Source organism: Vigna umbellata, chromosome 11, assembly GCF_029865625.1.
Source record: "Vigna umbellata cultivar VRB3 chromosome 11, Vumbellata_1.0, whole genome shotgun sequence".
Lineage (NCBI taxonomy): Eukaryota > Viridiplantae > Streptophyta > Magnoliopsida > Fabales > Fabaceae > Vigna > Vigna umbellata.
Window position 1 is genome coordinate 4,642,924 of NC_142175.1, and position 14,335 is coordinate 4,657,258.

A 14,335-nucleotide genomic window follows, 5' to 3' on the forward strand; every position below is an offset into this window, starting at 1 on the left:
AATAAAATTAAGTTAAAAAAATAATATAAAAAATGGGTGGAGAAAGTAGGTGAAATAAAATATAGCAAATAGTAAAATTTAATGTGGAAAATAAGTGAAAGAAATAATATAAAAAGTTAGTGGAGAAAGTAGGTGAAATAAAATATAGGAAATAGTAAAAATTAATGTGAAAAATAAGTGAAAGAAATAATATAAAAAGTGGGTGGAGAAAGTAGGTGAAATAAAATTAGGAAATAGTAAAAGTTAATGTGGAAAATAAGTGAAATAAATAATATAAAAAGTGAGTGGAGAAAGTAGGTGAAATAAAATTAGGAAATAGTAAAAGTTAATGTGGAAAATAAGTGAAAGAAATAATATAAAAAGTGGGTGGAGAAAGTAGGTGAAATAATGTTGATGAAGAAGATATAATTAAAAAATGTAAGTGGAATAATTAGAAAAGTTGGTGTATAAAAATTAATAAGGAAATGAGGTGAAAAAAGTAAATGAAAAAGGTAGATGATGTGGAATGTAAGGTGGATGGTGAGGTGGATGGTGATGTGGAGAGTGGGGTGTGATAAGAGAAAAGGGGTGGTGAGGAAGTAAAAAAGTGTGGGATTATTTTGGGCCATTGAATTAAGGAATAAAAATTCAATTTGGGGGTGCAAATAGTAAAACAAATAATATTTTTTTATTCTTTTGTTCTTTTTTTATTATTTATTTTTGTGATGAATTTTATTTACCCGGACGAAATTGGGTATTGACATACCGTATACGCTCTTAACGTTTTTGAGTAACCAAGCATGATTCCTTCATCACTTTTGGCGTCAAACTTCCCCATATTATCTTTAGTATTTAATATAAAACATTGACAACCAAAAGGGTGAAAATAGGAGATATTGGGCCTTTTGCCCGTCCATAATTCATACAATATTTTGTTGAGGAATAGCCTAATGTAAACTGTATTATGAATATAACACGCAATGTTAACTGCTTCTGCCTAGAAGTGCTTAAGAGAGTTAAAAGCGTTTAACATCGTTCTGGCCATATCTTATAGAGACCTATTTTTCCTCTCAACGATTATGTTTTGTTGTGAAGTCCTTGGAGTTGAAAAATTGTGTTTAATGCCAAAGCTTTCGCAAAAAGTTTTCGTAAAAATCGTTTTCAAATTCTCCTCCATTGTCACTTCGGATAAATATGATTTTCAAATTCTTTTTCAGTTTTATCCTTTTACAAAGTTTGCAAAAGGAATTAAAAGCCTCATCCTTATAGTTAGAAATAGGACCCAATTCTACCTAGAAAAGTTGTCTACTACTACTAATCCATAACATTTACCGCTCATAGACGCGGTTCTTGTAGGACTGAATAAATCTATATGAAACAACTCAAGAGGTGTTTAGTTGAAATAATGTTTTTACTTTTGAAAGATTCCTTGACCTGTTTGCCCTTCATGCAAGCGCTAGAGATGATTGTATCATTGAATGATACTTCTGGTAGTCCTCTTACGAGATCATGGCATTGCAAATTTGAGATTAATCTCATGTTTTCATGTCTACAGTTATTATGCCATGTTACTACCTCATCTTTCATAGATATAAGACATGAAACACTTTGAGACTACATTTCATCTAGGTTTATTTTGTACAATCTTATTAGCTGTAAATACCATTGAATTTCTATCATCTAATACCCTACATTGGCCTTTTTCAAAAACAACATTATATCCATTATCACATAATTGATTTATGCTAAGCAGATTATGTTTAAGACCATCTACTAGAAAACATTATCAATGGAGAGGGAGAGATTTGTACCTATCTTTCCAATTCCTATGATTTTTCCATTTTGGTTTCCTCCAAACGTTATCGATCCTCTTTTCTTGCTCCTTAGGTCTAGGAATATAGATTTTTCTCCCGTTATGTGACTTGAGCAGCCACTATCCAAATACCATGATAGGGTTCTTTTTTAGGTCATTAAGCATATCTACGAGAGGAATTATTTCATTCTTAGGTACCCATATTGAATTGGGTCTTGGTTTGTTAGATGCTTACATTTTCTTCTTTTGAGAAGATATTGTATCAACATTTGACCTAGTGAACCTAGTATATTTGGTTTTTGTTGATGGATTTTGTGTTTGATCTTTTATAACCTAAGTCTCGTTTATTATAAGGGTGCCTACTTTCTTTAAACAAAAGATCTAGCCTAACATTCCCTTTAAGTATTCTACTCAATATCTTATTGAGAGTATCATTTTCATACCTAAGGGATTCGATGTGTTTGACATCTTTGGCTACAACTACATCATCTACAAGTTTTTTATTTATCAAAGTAGTTTTCTCTTGTTCCTGTTCATATGTATTCATCTCTTTCCAAAAAAATACTAACGTTTCTATATAGTAACTTCACATTATCTCTAAATGAAGTTACTTTCTCTTTTAAGGTGTTGCTTTCTACAAGGAGTTTTTTTTTCTTTGTTTACATAAGACCCTATGTGTGCTAGATAGTTTAGATGAATATGAGAGTGATTCCTAGTATGCATGTATAACCGAGTGTAGGTCAGAGAAATCTACCTCGTCATTAGAGTTGTCTGATGTACTCTCAATGTTTCCTACCACAAGGCACACTTTTGCGTCTTCATCCTCGTCAGATGTGTCCAGGTCTTCCTAAGTGCTCATCAACATCTTCTTTTCATATTCGGGCCTGGATGACTTCTTCTTAATATTTTCAATCTCGGGACATTCTGATATGAAATGCCCAGGTTTATTACACTTATATAGATAGTTGTGTCTTTCAATCGTCTGTCTTTTAAATTGTTCTTTGAGCCAGATCCGAAGCGTCTACTCCGGAACATCATGCTCTTTTTCTCCTCCACATAGAATGAAGCTTGCTCAAAAATAAATGAGAGCTCCTATTCTTCGGTCTCGTTCATGAAGTCTTTTTCATCGTCGGACTCCTCGGAGGATTCATCAGTTATGAGAGTTTTTATGGGTGTCATCTAAACAAAGTAAATATTTTAGCTCGTGGTATCGTCTAGTTTGTTGTAAACGCTTTTTGGGCTATTGCCTTTTTATAGCTAGAGCATTTTGTAAGTTTAGTTTTCTACATATTTTTGGATTCTTTATTGAGACACTTGAGGATTTTACCAAAAACATTGTCTCGATATTTCAACATCCTTATCCTGTTGAGAGTTTAATTATTTACCGTTGGATACACTATTCCTTACGCAGTTAGCACAACTCTCTTAGACGCTTTGACTTATAAGTTGTTTAACGTTGTGTATGGATGTTTTAACATAGTTGTTTTACATTTCATATGACCCTAAGTGTTTTCCTAAGGCTTTTTTATGTTGCTAGATGATTAAGGATTTTGTTCCAAGCACTTATGTTTATGCCTATCCTATTCTTCTGGTTAAGCATTTTCAAATTCTTATCTCGTTTAATGTTATTTGATTAAACTTCAAAACATGATAGCGTTTAGACATATAAGTCTTATAGACGATTTTTTCTTAACAACATAACCAAACATAAAATGAAGAAAAGACTCAACTAAAAAATAGAAACACACAAACACACAAATATATGGAAACCTAATGGCAAAAATAGAATGGTTCAAAGGAAAGCAAGAACTAGAACCATGAAAACATAAAAATATGAGTAAGGGGTTGAGTGCCCAACAACCTCTCCATTCATAAAGCACTTAAAAATGCAAAAACACTATTCCATTGAGTGTTGGACGTGAACAGAGTGGCTCCCTTTAGGTTTTTGGCTTTCATTTTTGTTTTTTCTCTTTCACTGTACTGAATTCGTTCTAATATCATTGCATTTCTATTTGAATTTCGTTTCTGTGTTAATGTTCTTGTTCCTTTAGTTTTTTCTTGCTTCTATTGTTCTTGCAATTTCATTTATGCTTGAATTAATTGTTGTTGCACTAAATTTCGTTTTCACCTTACAATTTCGCTTTGCTTTGCTGTTTCAATTCCAATTATGTTTTCCAGATTCATTTTACTGCTGGGTTTTCGTTTCTGAGTGTGTTCCTCTGTTTCGTATCCATACGTTGTTCATTACTGAATTTTATGTTTCGTTTTGTGTTTTTCGTTTTCTATTTAATGGAAGCTTGAATTTTGTTTGGGTTGGACACTTGGGATGTTGGATTGTTTTCATGATATTATTGTTTCGTTTTGATTATGCTATCTTGGCCTTGCACAATGGTATAATTTGTTTCGTTTGTTACAAATTGGTCACACATAGTGGTTAGGTTTGTGTGCTTGAAGCTACGGTTGTTTAATCTATAGTGTAGAAGTATTGATTATGTATAATTGTGTTTGCTTAATTCGCAGTTCATGAAAACTGTTTTAGTCTTCGCTTAGTTGGTTAATCCGTGTTGGATTAGGGGTTAGAGGAGCGGATAATTATTGCTAATCAAGGATTGAAATCATTGTAATTGAACTAGTGGTCAATTTGTCTTTAATTTGTATTTAATCTGATCATTTCCTGTGTTTAATTCAATTCGTGAAACTGTTCAAATTCCGCCCCCCATTATGTGTTTGATCCTTTGACTGAACTACATTTGATCCTTGATAGACTATCTAGGGGTCATTCCCTAGTTACTACATTTAATCTGCACATTCAATTTGAGTTGAGCGCAACATCGATGATTAACTACCTATGGAGAATCCTCTCCATTCCTAGAGTGACATGTGACCACTAATTAGGAGGAAAAATCTCCAAAGGGAGGAGGACACATGGCTTGGATGTCACACACCTCCTTGTCCACCAAGCTAGCTTGAAAACTTTAACCCCTTGGTCAAACTAGCTCCTTGGACATTCGCTTGGGTTAACATTGGGCATTGGCCCTTTGTTAACTTAACCACATTTTGTCTTTGAAAGACGACCTAGGAGTCATTCTCTCGTTACTGCATTTAATCTGCACAATCAATTTGAGTCGAGCGCGACATCGACGATCAACTACCTATGGAGAATCCCCTCCATTCCTAAAGTGACATGTGACCACTAATTAGGAGGAAAACTCTCCAAAGGGAGGAGGACACATTGCTTCGACGTCACACACCTCCTTGTCCACCAAACTAGCTTGAAAAACTTTGATCCCTTAGTCAAACTAGCTCCTTGGACGTCGCACTTGGGTAAACATTGGGCATTGGCCCTTTATTGACTTAAGTAGTCAAAAATCCTATTCTACTTGGCCTAAAATATAAGTTTCAAAATAAAACCTATACTACTAGGTCCATAATACAAAGCTCAAAATAAATCATATATTTCTATTCTAAAAACTTCATGATAGTTCAAGATGACCTAAGAGAGTCCAAAAAATAGAGTATAGGTTTATCTTCCATATATGATTTTAACTCTTCTTAAAAGTATTTGGCCATAACTAGAATTATGTCATCAATTAGGATGGGTTTCCTCGAGTCCAAAGAGATTATGTTGTCCTTTGTTCCTTCCCTCTTCCCTTGGTTGCAATGGTACGATTGCATTTGAATTACCAAAGACTGGATTTACGGATATGCGACAAACCATTGTAGTTTCATCTGCTGGGTGTACATGAAATATCCGAATAACATCTTCCTGCAATGAGCTTTCCAGAACTCTATTTTAATACTTCCGAAATGAGCTCTTCTGATAGTAAAACTACTCTTACGAAAATATGAATACAGAAATACATTTCACACCTCCCAACCAATTCCAGATTACCTTTTGGAAGCATATTTCCGGATTTCATTCTCCGGCAAGTTTAACTTTCCCATTTCAACCAACACAACATCAAAAACGGCGTTATCTAACGTTTCACAAACCATCGAGACTTCCACCGACGCTTGCCAGAGTAATCTCTCCACGTCACAGCAGCCTCACAAACCACCGTCTTCATAAAGGAGACTAGTTTCAAATCTGGCAAGGATAAATTTGGAATTCCAAAAAATACGGGGGTGCAAGTAAATATTGATGGGGTGCAGGAAGAAATCGTCAAGAAAATTAGGCTTGTAAGCTTATCTGTCCATTTGGACTAATAATGGGCTATTGATAAAAACTAAAATTAACGTTTTTATTTAATTGACCGTGAAAATTAACTGATTTTTTTCACCTTAAATTTATTTAAAAAACACTAATCAGTCCTAAATGAACATACCCAATTCTTAACATAGTCTATATACTAGAACCAACCTAAATTCATCCCATTTTTGAGAGATATTAATGCAACACAGTCCACAAAAGTAATCAGTGTATATGAAGGCTAATGAACCATTGATAGGAAATGGTTAATTGCAGGGAATATTGGGTTGCCTAATAAACAACTTCAATTAACGGACATGAGGATTGCAAGTTATATAGGAGCTACGTTTACAGTATAAAGACCCAAATATAACTAACAGGATTTTTAAGTATTACAAATTGAAATCCACTTACCTGGTTTGGATGAAAATCTAAAACGGAAAAGCTTACAAACAGCTTAGAAAGCAAGAGCATTTGGATTTACTCCCAGTAATAACCTCAAATGAATTTACACAATAATTTTACAACCTTCATACAAGTGAGTTCAATAGAAAGACCAGTTAATCTGTTAATCAGCTCTCCATAACTGGAAGGCTCATTCATCAATGCCAGTATAACCACAAAGGGCAACATTCCAATCCTTCTTCCAACTTTGGATAATTCATGAAAGCACAACAGAAACATGTTTTGTATATCACCCTAATCAAATGAAAATTCCATGGAAGTTATTAGACATTGAAGACCTTCAGCCAACAAAATCATGCACCAGTTGTCCTCCAATAACATCTCTTCCAAAATGCCTATTCTGTGACTCATATCCACTCATCACATAGCCTTCATTGTTGGTTTCAAGAGCAACACCAAATCGCTGTGCTGCATTCAGGCTAAAAGGTTCAGCCAAACCAATGCCATGATTTTGATGAAGTCCTAGTGTGAGTGACACACTATTGCTTGCACTGCCACCCATGCTCACTTCAACACCCCCTGGCTGATTGCTTGTGCAGGGAAGATTCAGTTGTTCCTGAGTCCGAACTGGTATGTTGGTAAGTTCGTCTGTAGCTCGCTTGTAAGGAGGACCCTGAAACTTTTCTGTTGAGCCAGATGGATTCTCAGAAACAATGGAGTTATCAGAAGGTAATTGATCACTTGACTTGTTCCTGCAATGTTCTTCCTTCTGTGAATTCTTTAAATTTTGAGCCTGCCGTGTTTCTAGCATATGTATTTCTTCCACCATTGGTTTCCAGAGCCTTACTCTTGCATTAATGAACCAATTAGACACCTGCACACATATAGGAATTGCCAAACATTAGAAGAACAAACCCCTTGATCGATAAGAATGAAAAGATTAACTACATTTTGGGTATAGACAAGTTTTTGAGAAATACACTCATGAAACTAGCAACACATGTGAATATTTTCTTCAAAACTAAGTTAAACCAAAAGACGCTTACATGTTGGTTATCAATAATATTTACCTGGCTACGAGACAGACCAGTTTGTTTAGCCAACATTAGCTTGTCTGTATCAGTAGGATAACTGGAAAAGAAAAAGAATAACTAAGCTAACAAAACACAATACAATAAAGGAGGTAAATGTGTGTAGATGCATAATGCTTGGTTTTGGCCGGGGAGCAAAAGGATCATGATGTCACCTGCACATTCAGATTTGTCTTCACTTAAAGGGTAAACAAGTAATGTAAGTTATGAGAAATCATTGGTTGTTGTTATGCATGTTTACGCAAAATCAACCGTTGATTTTCTCATCAACATTACTTTAGCCTCTTAAGCAAGCTGGCTTACTTTAAAGGAGCTAGATCCAGCAAGAAGTTACTCGTGATTCATATAAAAGTATGGAACTTACGGATGCAAAAAGTGCTCAAACAACCATGCTCTGAGAACAGACACAGCACGCTCGGGGAGTCCTCTTTGAGGCCGCCAAACAGGTTGGTGCTCAAGAAACCCTGGCCTTTGGCTGTAAGGGCCTCTATCACTGTTGCCAAACCTTGAAGATTCATCCTTCCTGTTGCTGATGTGAAAATGAGCTTTATTGGCAAACTGAAGTTGGTCAGTAATTGCATTCTTCAAGCATCTAAAATGTTTGGACATGGCTTTTATTGCCAAACTTGCATACGGAGCTGCATTGCGAAGGCCTGAAACATACTCAAATGATGTTACTACTGCGTGCATCTGCTGATAGTATTGCCTGTACCTCCTGTAAACCTGTTCAGGATAAATGAACAACATGAAAATCACAATTAGGACACTTAAGCAATCCAACAAACATCTTATACTCACTTAGGCACCCCATAATACCTCAAGTCCCTATCAAATACCCATGGCTCTATGTCATTCACATGTTAATCTCCACATCTTACATAAACATATTTACCAAGACAATCTAAGAAGGCAAACAAATTAAATGAAAACCACATAAAACAGAACCTATACTTGAATCTCACAAACTTGTCAATTTCCTAGCCTTTACATCCAATTACTTTGAACCTAAAAGGCCAAATAGAGAATTGAAATAATATGCAGAGTATTGTAATCTAAATAGAGAAAGTTCCCATCATCATAGAAACAATTTGGAAGAAACTACATCCATTATAAATTCATAGCGTTGAATTTCAGAGACAGATTTTCTGAGTGCCACACATTTACTTGATCGAATCCTCCAAATGAGTAATTACATAACAGAGAAAGGGATCATCTTTTAATTGTTTGGGAGAACAGCTAAGTGAGAGAAAAATAAAACAGTTCCACTTTACCTCACTGAAATTAGAAACAAATTTCATCCATGAGAAACGTATGAAATCTAATATACACAAAGAAAAAGAAATATTGAACTTCACTGTTTCACTATTTCATATAAGTTTATGGTCACCGTCATGACTTTTACACTAACCACATCCCTTGAACTGGTTGGGAATTCAAACGTGAATCTAAGTCTTGCATAATCCAAATATAAATCTAAGTCTCGCATTGGATAAAATTGAGAAAGTATAATATTATACAAAAGATTAAAAATTTATTAACCTTAAGATTTTGGATAAATATATACTTGGCTCAGATATTAGCTCAGATATTAGTGATATTGAGTACTCAAATTTTTATATTTTCAGTTAAGAAATGTAAGATTTGGTGGTTATATAAAACAATATTATGGATAATATAAAACGATAAGTAATTTAATTGTTTTAATCGAAAACATATTGAATTGTTATGATCTCCAATGACTTCCATGTCATCACTTATAGTAATTAAGGTATTTCTGACCCACAATTGATAAAGATAAAGACGATTATTTCTTATTATCCAAGTCATTATCATTTAACATTAATCATAATATCGTTTTAGATTATAACCACAAAATCTTACATTATAGACAAATGGAGACAAATAATCAAAGCAAAGACCCAAAATAACAGTTACGGTAAATCAGCTAACAGAAAAGTAAAATAACAAATACTAAAATGAAAAATATAAAATTTTAAATAGTGAATAGAATAGATAAAAAAATTTAATAAAAACTCAATTAAAAATATTCAAATTTATAAGATACTTAAAACTTAATTAACATTAATATCCATGTCTTTAGTGTATAAAGATCACAAACCATGTGTATGACACATATTTGTTACAATTTATGATTAGTGTAGTGAAATAAAAAATAGTAACAAATAAAATCAATATCCCAATTCGAATACAGAATCAATACATCCACCCATTATGAGATCACTTTCTTGCAAAAACAAACTTATTTAGTGTAAAAGATTAAATTGTATCGTTATTCCTGATTTTGTATGACACCTTGAGAGGACCAGTAATAAGGTTCACACTTGTAAAAAAGTTGTAAAAAAAAACATTTTCCGAGCATCTATCAAAACAATCATTAAAAAAAATAATGAGAACTTTACATAAAGGTAAAACACCTTGCAATCCAAGTATGTAAGTTTCTTTAACCTTTGAAGCTCATGATCATATCACCACACACTTTTTAGGAGTATAAATCTTTTCCGATGGATTCCTTCAACACCTTTATGCAAATTATCCTCCCAAACTGGGTGACATAGTCACACATTACAAATCTTTATATAGTTGACAGACACTTTACAAGCCAATCTTCGTGCATATATTCCCTCCCATTAACTTTTCCAAAAGGACAATTGAGTTCACCAAGGCCATCCATCACAGAAAATACAAGAATCTTGATGATGCACACATTTCCACAGTTAAAACACCATTCACAAAAAGATAAACTACAATGACATAATCACAAAAAATAACAACACACTTCCTCAATGCAATTAATAAGAACCTTCCCCTTTGAAGGAATCACCAGCCTTACATTAAAAACCTCAAAGATATTACGAAAACTACAGAAATCTGCAACTCAACAACACATTTTTCTTCTGCATAACCTAAACTAGAACAATAAGTGAAACCAGAACTAAAATTGAAATCATCGGGAACATCAAACATGAACAGATAAAAGTAACACCCCTTCACCAAAATTTTCAACTCACAACAACACAAACCGAAAGATTTACAGAAAAGACACAAACCTCGTCAAGCATAGTTAACAGTCTTGACTTTTTCCGACCATGGTCACCCCCGTGATCCCCCAGTAGATCTTCACTTGAATTTTCAGGAGGAGGAAGAGGAACAGGTTCCATCAATGATGCATCAGCCACCATCTTTTCAGCACAGACTCCACCAACATCACATAACTCTTCCAATAATTGCTGTGCAGGTTTCAGGAACCTCGATCCCTTCAATATAGAAGCATAACCAGTAAATGGCCCCATAGGCACCGTGCACCTAGAAGCTTCATTCAATCCAGAACCACCGTAAACCACACATCCACCACCGCCACCAACCCCACTAACCTTATCACCACAAACCACAGATCCATATCGCTGAAGATTCACACCGTTGCTATGTGATGAGAGAGACAAAGACAAAGGCTCAGGCTTAAACACCATGATCTCACTACCATTATTATTATTATAACCCTGGTCAAACTCTCCCAGGTTCTGTGCTTGGTAAAGAAACATGTTGTTGTTGTTAATGACCTGAATTGTAGCTTGGTTCAGAGGCAACGAGGATTCAGGATCCAAATAAGAAACCGAAGAGGAGTTAGAAGAACAACACAAAGAAGAAGAAGAGCCATTGTTCATGACTCCTCCACCTTCACCTCCTCTGCCTGCAAAACCCATCATCAAATTTGCACGTTCTTCCTTCACGCCACAACCCAAGTTGTGTTTGTGGCTGTTGTGGAAGCTCGTTAGCAAATCAGAAGATATGAACGAAGAAGGGTCGTACAAAGGAAGCAAAGTGGAGGGTTCAACGAGACCATGTTGGTTCTGTGTCACCACGACTCTTAGCTTATCTCTTCTGCTTTGCTGTGGCACATGGTAAGCCTCAAAACCCTCAGCCATAGAAACACAAAACCAAGCAAACAAACAAACACAACTGAAGCTCCTCAACACAAGTTAGGCAGAGAAGAGTGTGTGGAGTCACGATAAAACGAGAGGAAAAAAGAAAGGGTGTGTATAATTGTGATGTTATTATGGAGCATGATAGAGAAAGACAGTGATTTAGCTTTTTTTTCTGTGTATGTAACTATATACTAAGTTTGTTGGATATGTTTGATTTTAAGGAGAATTAAGTTAAGGTTTTTGCGTTTGTTTTCGCAGCAGGAACACTCAAATTTCTTCTTTGGTCTTTTCTTAGTTTCTCTATGGCTACAGTGTTATGGCTCAGAGTGAACAACACAGATTCTCTCTTCTCCCTTCAAAACAAGGAACAAAGTGCAAACACTATAAGGACGAAGACCTATAGGGTTTTCAGAGGGATGGCCACCGGCTATTCCCGGTAATGGCTGATGTATAGTGTATGTATTTATGTGTGTCTACTCCATTCTTTCTCCCTGGGTTGCAGGTAGGTCTGACACAGCTTCTGGCTTTTGTCGTTTTCCTAACCCTCTTGCTTTATCATTACTTTTTTTTATTTACTATTTTTAATTCATTAGAAAATATTAAAGACTATGGTTTAATATATAATATTATCTTTATTCCTTTCCTTCTATCCAACAAAAGTTATATTGTCATGCTCTGGTTTATCCATTAAAACTTTCTTAGATGAAATTTACCTGTCTAAACGAATTTCAATTTCATTTATGATTTTACAACATGTTTAATGACATTTTTGGTATTTATATTTATAATAATTTAATATTTTTTATTTAATTTATTTTTTGTATTTTTTTAAGAAAACTCAGTTTGATTTTTCCATTCTTTAATATTTTATAAGTGTTAATGTTATTTTTCTCGTTTTATTATTGAAATTAGACAAATAACTACATTAAAAAAGTAAGTGATTATTTTTTTAAAAGTTATCCAATAAAATGAGGTATATATTGTTCTTTTAAAAAGTATATAAATCATTAAATAAAAAAGAAAAAAAAAGAATACATTAAATACTTATTATAAATATCAAAATGAAAAATCTTATTAAACTTTATAAAATATATTAAAAACAATGTAATTAAAAATCTAACCATATAAAAGATGTGGATGAATGTAATTAAAATGAAATTTCTCTTCATCATTAGTCTAAATAAATGAAAGAAAAAAAAACTATTTCATTAAATTAAACATTTTATACTAATTTCTCACTATAATAACTTTTCTAAATATATATCTTTTATTTAATCCTATTAAAGTTTAAATTAGTCTTACAAATTAAAATAAATCAAAATCAAATGTATAAAAGCTCGCTTAACATATAATATCTTAATTTTCATAATGTTCATGATGACATATCCTTTAGTCATAGTCAAACATTTTAAATAAGAGTTGAAGTCATATTTAGAAGAAGAGTCTAAACTCTATCTCTTGGTCAAACACTTTCAAAGTAAGGTTTTTACGTCTAGTTCCTACAAATTAAGAGACACTCTTAGGTTATAAATAAATATGTCTCTCACTGTATTCATATGTTGTCAATTTTGAGTCATACTACTCTAATTAGGTTACTCTAGACTAGAATAACCCTAACTTATTCTTTTAAGAAATTTATTAACTAGATTAAAAGATCTTGTCACAATAATCACGTTGTCCCCTCTAATATTTAAACAGATGACTCAATAAATAAAATATTTTAATATTATAGAAAAAAACTATTTTCAAAGAAATAATGAAATAATAAAACTCATCTTAAAAATTAATACTTTAAACTTTTAAATTAAAATATTCAAATCTCATTGTTTAAGTCAAGTTTACTGTTTTGAAAAATATAATATTAATTTTATATCTATACTGTGTTTGCAACCAATCTACTACTAGTTAAAATGATTTCAGCGTAAGAAATATATAATTTAAAAAGTAACTGAACTTGACTTGAGTTGAACAATATTGTGCCGTTAATAAAAATAATAACAAAAAAAAATCGACATACATTTCATCTAAAACAAAAGGCAACAGCTACTTAAACAGAAACCTGATTTGATTTAACCAATTTAATTTTTGCTCAAATAATGTAATGTCATGTCATTTTCCCAGTATGAATAGAAAACGTCAATTTCCTGTGGAAGCTTTAATAAATAAAATAATTATATTTATTTTCAGATAAACTATAGCTTTCGTTATTTTCATAAAAAGTTTAAAAACAAATAATTAGTTATTAAACTTACCCATAGTAGAATGTGAGCTAAAAAGTGAATTAAATATTTTAAAAAATATATAAAGTGTGATGAGATGAATGATAGCGACAGTGATGGAGATGACGCACGTGAGAGAAAGGAACAGTGTGATGAAAGAAAGGCTGAGTTTACCCTTCTCCGCACTCATCCGTCAAACCTATACACTCATTTTTGCCTCACTTCCTCATGTTACGAGGTTTACACCATTTCTTTCTTTTGTTTTTACTATAATTAATAAAAATGATTTAATAGTATTTTCTTTTCATAATATGTGTATTGTAATGTACGGTACTTAGGTACTGTAAAGTCTCTTTCCGAGTCCACGTCCGAGTTAATTATTAGACCAATTATTCTGACTAATTACATGGTCTAAATTGAATAGTTTTTTAGGTTAATACTAGGCTAACTATCCCAGCCGACCACCTATACTGACCGATCATCCCGGTCGAACAAACAACATGATTAGATTATAAATAGTAAAAACTCATTAAAGCTCCTAATGAAGATTAAGGTGTGATTGGACCGTCATTAGGCCGATAAAAGTCCATTACAACCAGTATAAAGAAAGGTCTCAGATATGACTTCAGACCAGATGCAATAAATACATGTATTACTTACCGCTCGGTCACATTTCTAACTTGAGCATCGGAGTG

At 33.3% G+C, this 14,335-nt stretch overlaps 1 protein-coding gene across 1 annotated transcript; it reads right to left on the reverse strand.

Annotated features, from left to right (window-relative positions):
• Window positions 1-6,328: 6,328 nt before the first annotated feature.
• LOC124847183 (BEL1-like homeodomain protein 9) lies at window positions 6,329-11,951 on the reverse strand. Its single transcript, XM_047324607.2, has 4 exons — window positions 10,546-11,951; window positions 7,842-8,200; window positions 7,457-7,517; window positions 6,329-7,260 (listed from the first exon to the last, which is right to left on the reverse strand). The coding sequence occupies exons 1-4, from the start codon at window positions 11,419-11,421 to the stop codon at window positions 6,727-6,729; spliced, it is 1,830 nt and encodes a 609-aa protein (XP_047180563.2). The 5' UTR covers window positions 11,422-11,951; the 3' UTR covers window positions 6,329-6,726.
• Between the last annotated feature and the right edge of the window lie 2,384 nt (window positions 11,952-14,335).

Coding starts and splice junctions, on each gene's coding strand:
- LOC124847183 (XM_047324607.2), bottom strand. CDS start 11,421: ATGGCTGAGGGTTTTGAGGCTTACCATGTGCCACAGCAAAGCAGAAGA. Junction 8,201..10,545: donor TGTTAACTATGCTTGACGAG/GTTTGTGTCTTT, acceptor TATCCTGAACAG/GTTTACAGGAGGTACAGGCA. Junction 7,261..7,456: donor CTGGTCTGTCTCGTAGCCAG/GTAAATATTATT, acceptor ATATGTGTGCAG/GTGTCTAATTGGTTCATTAA.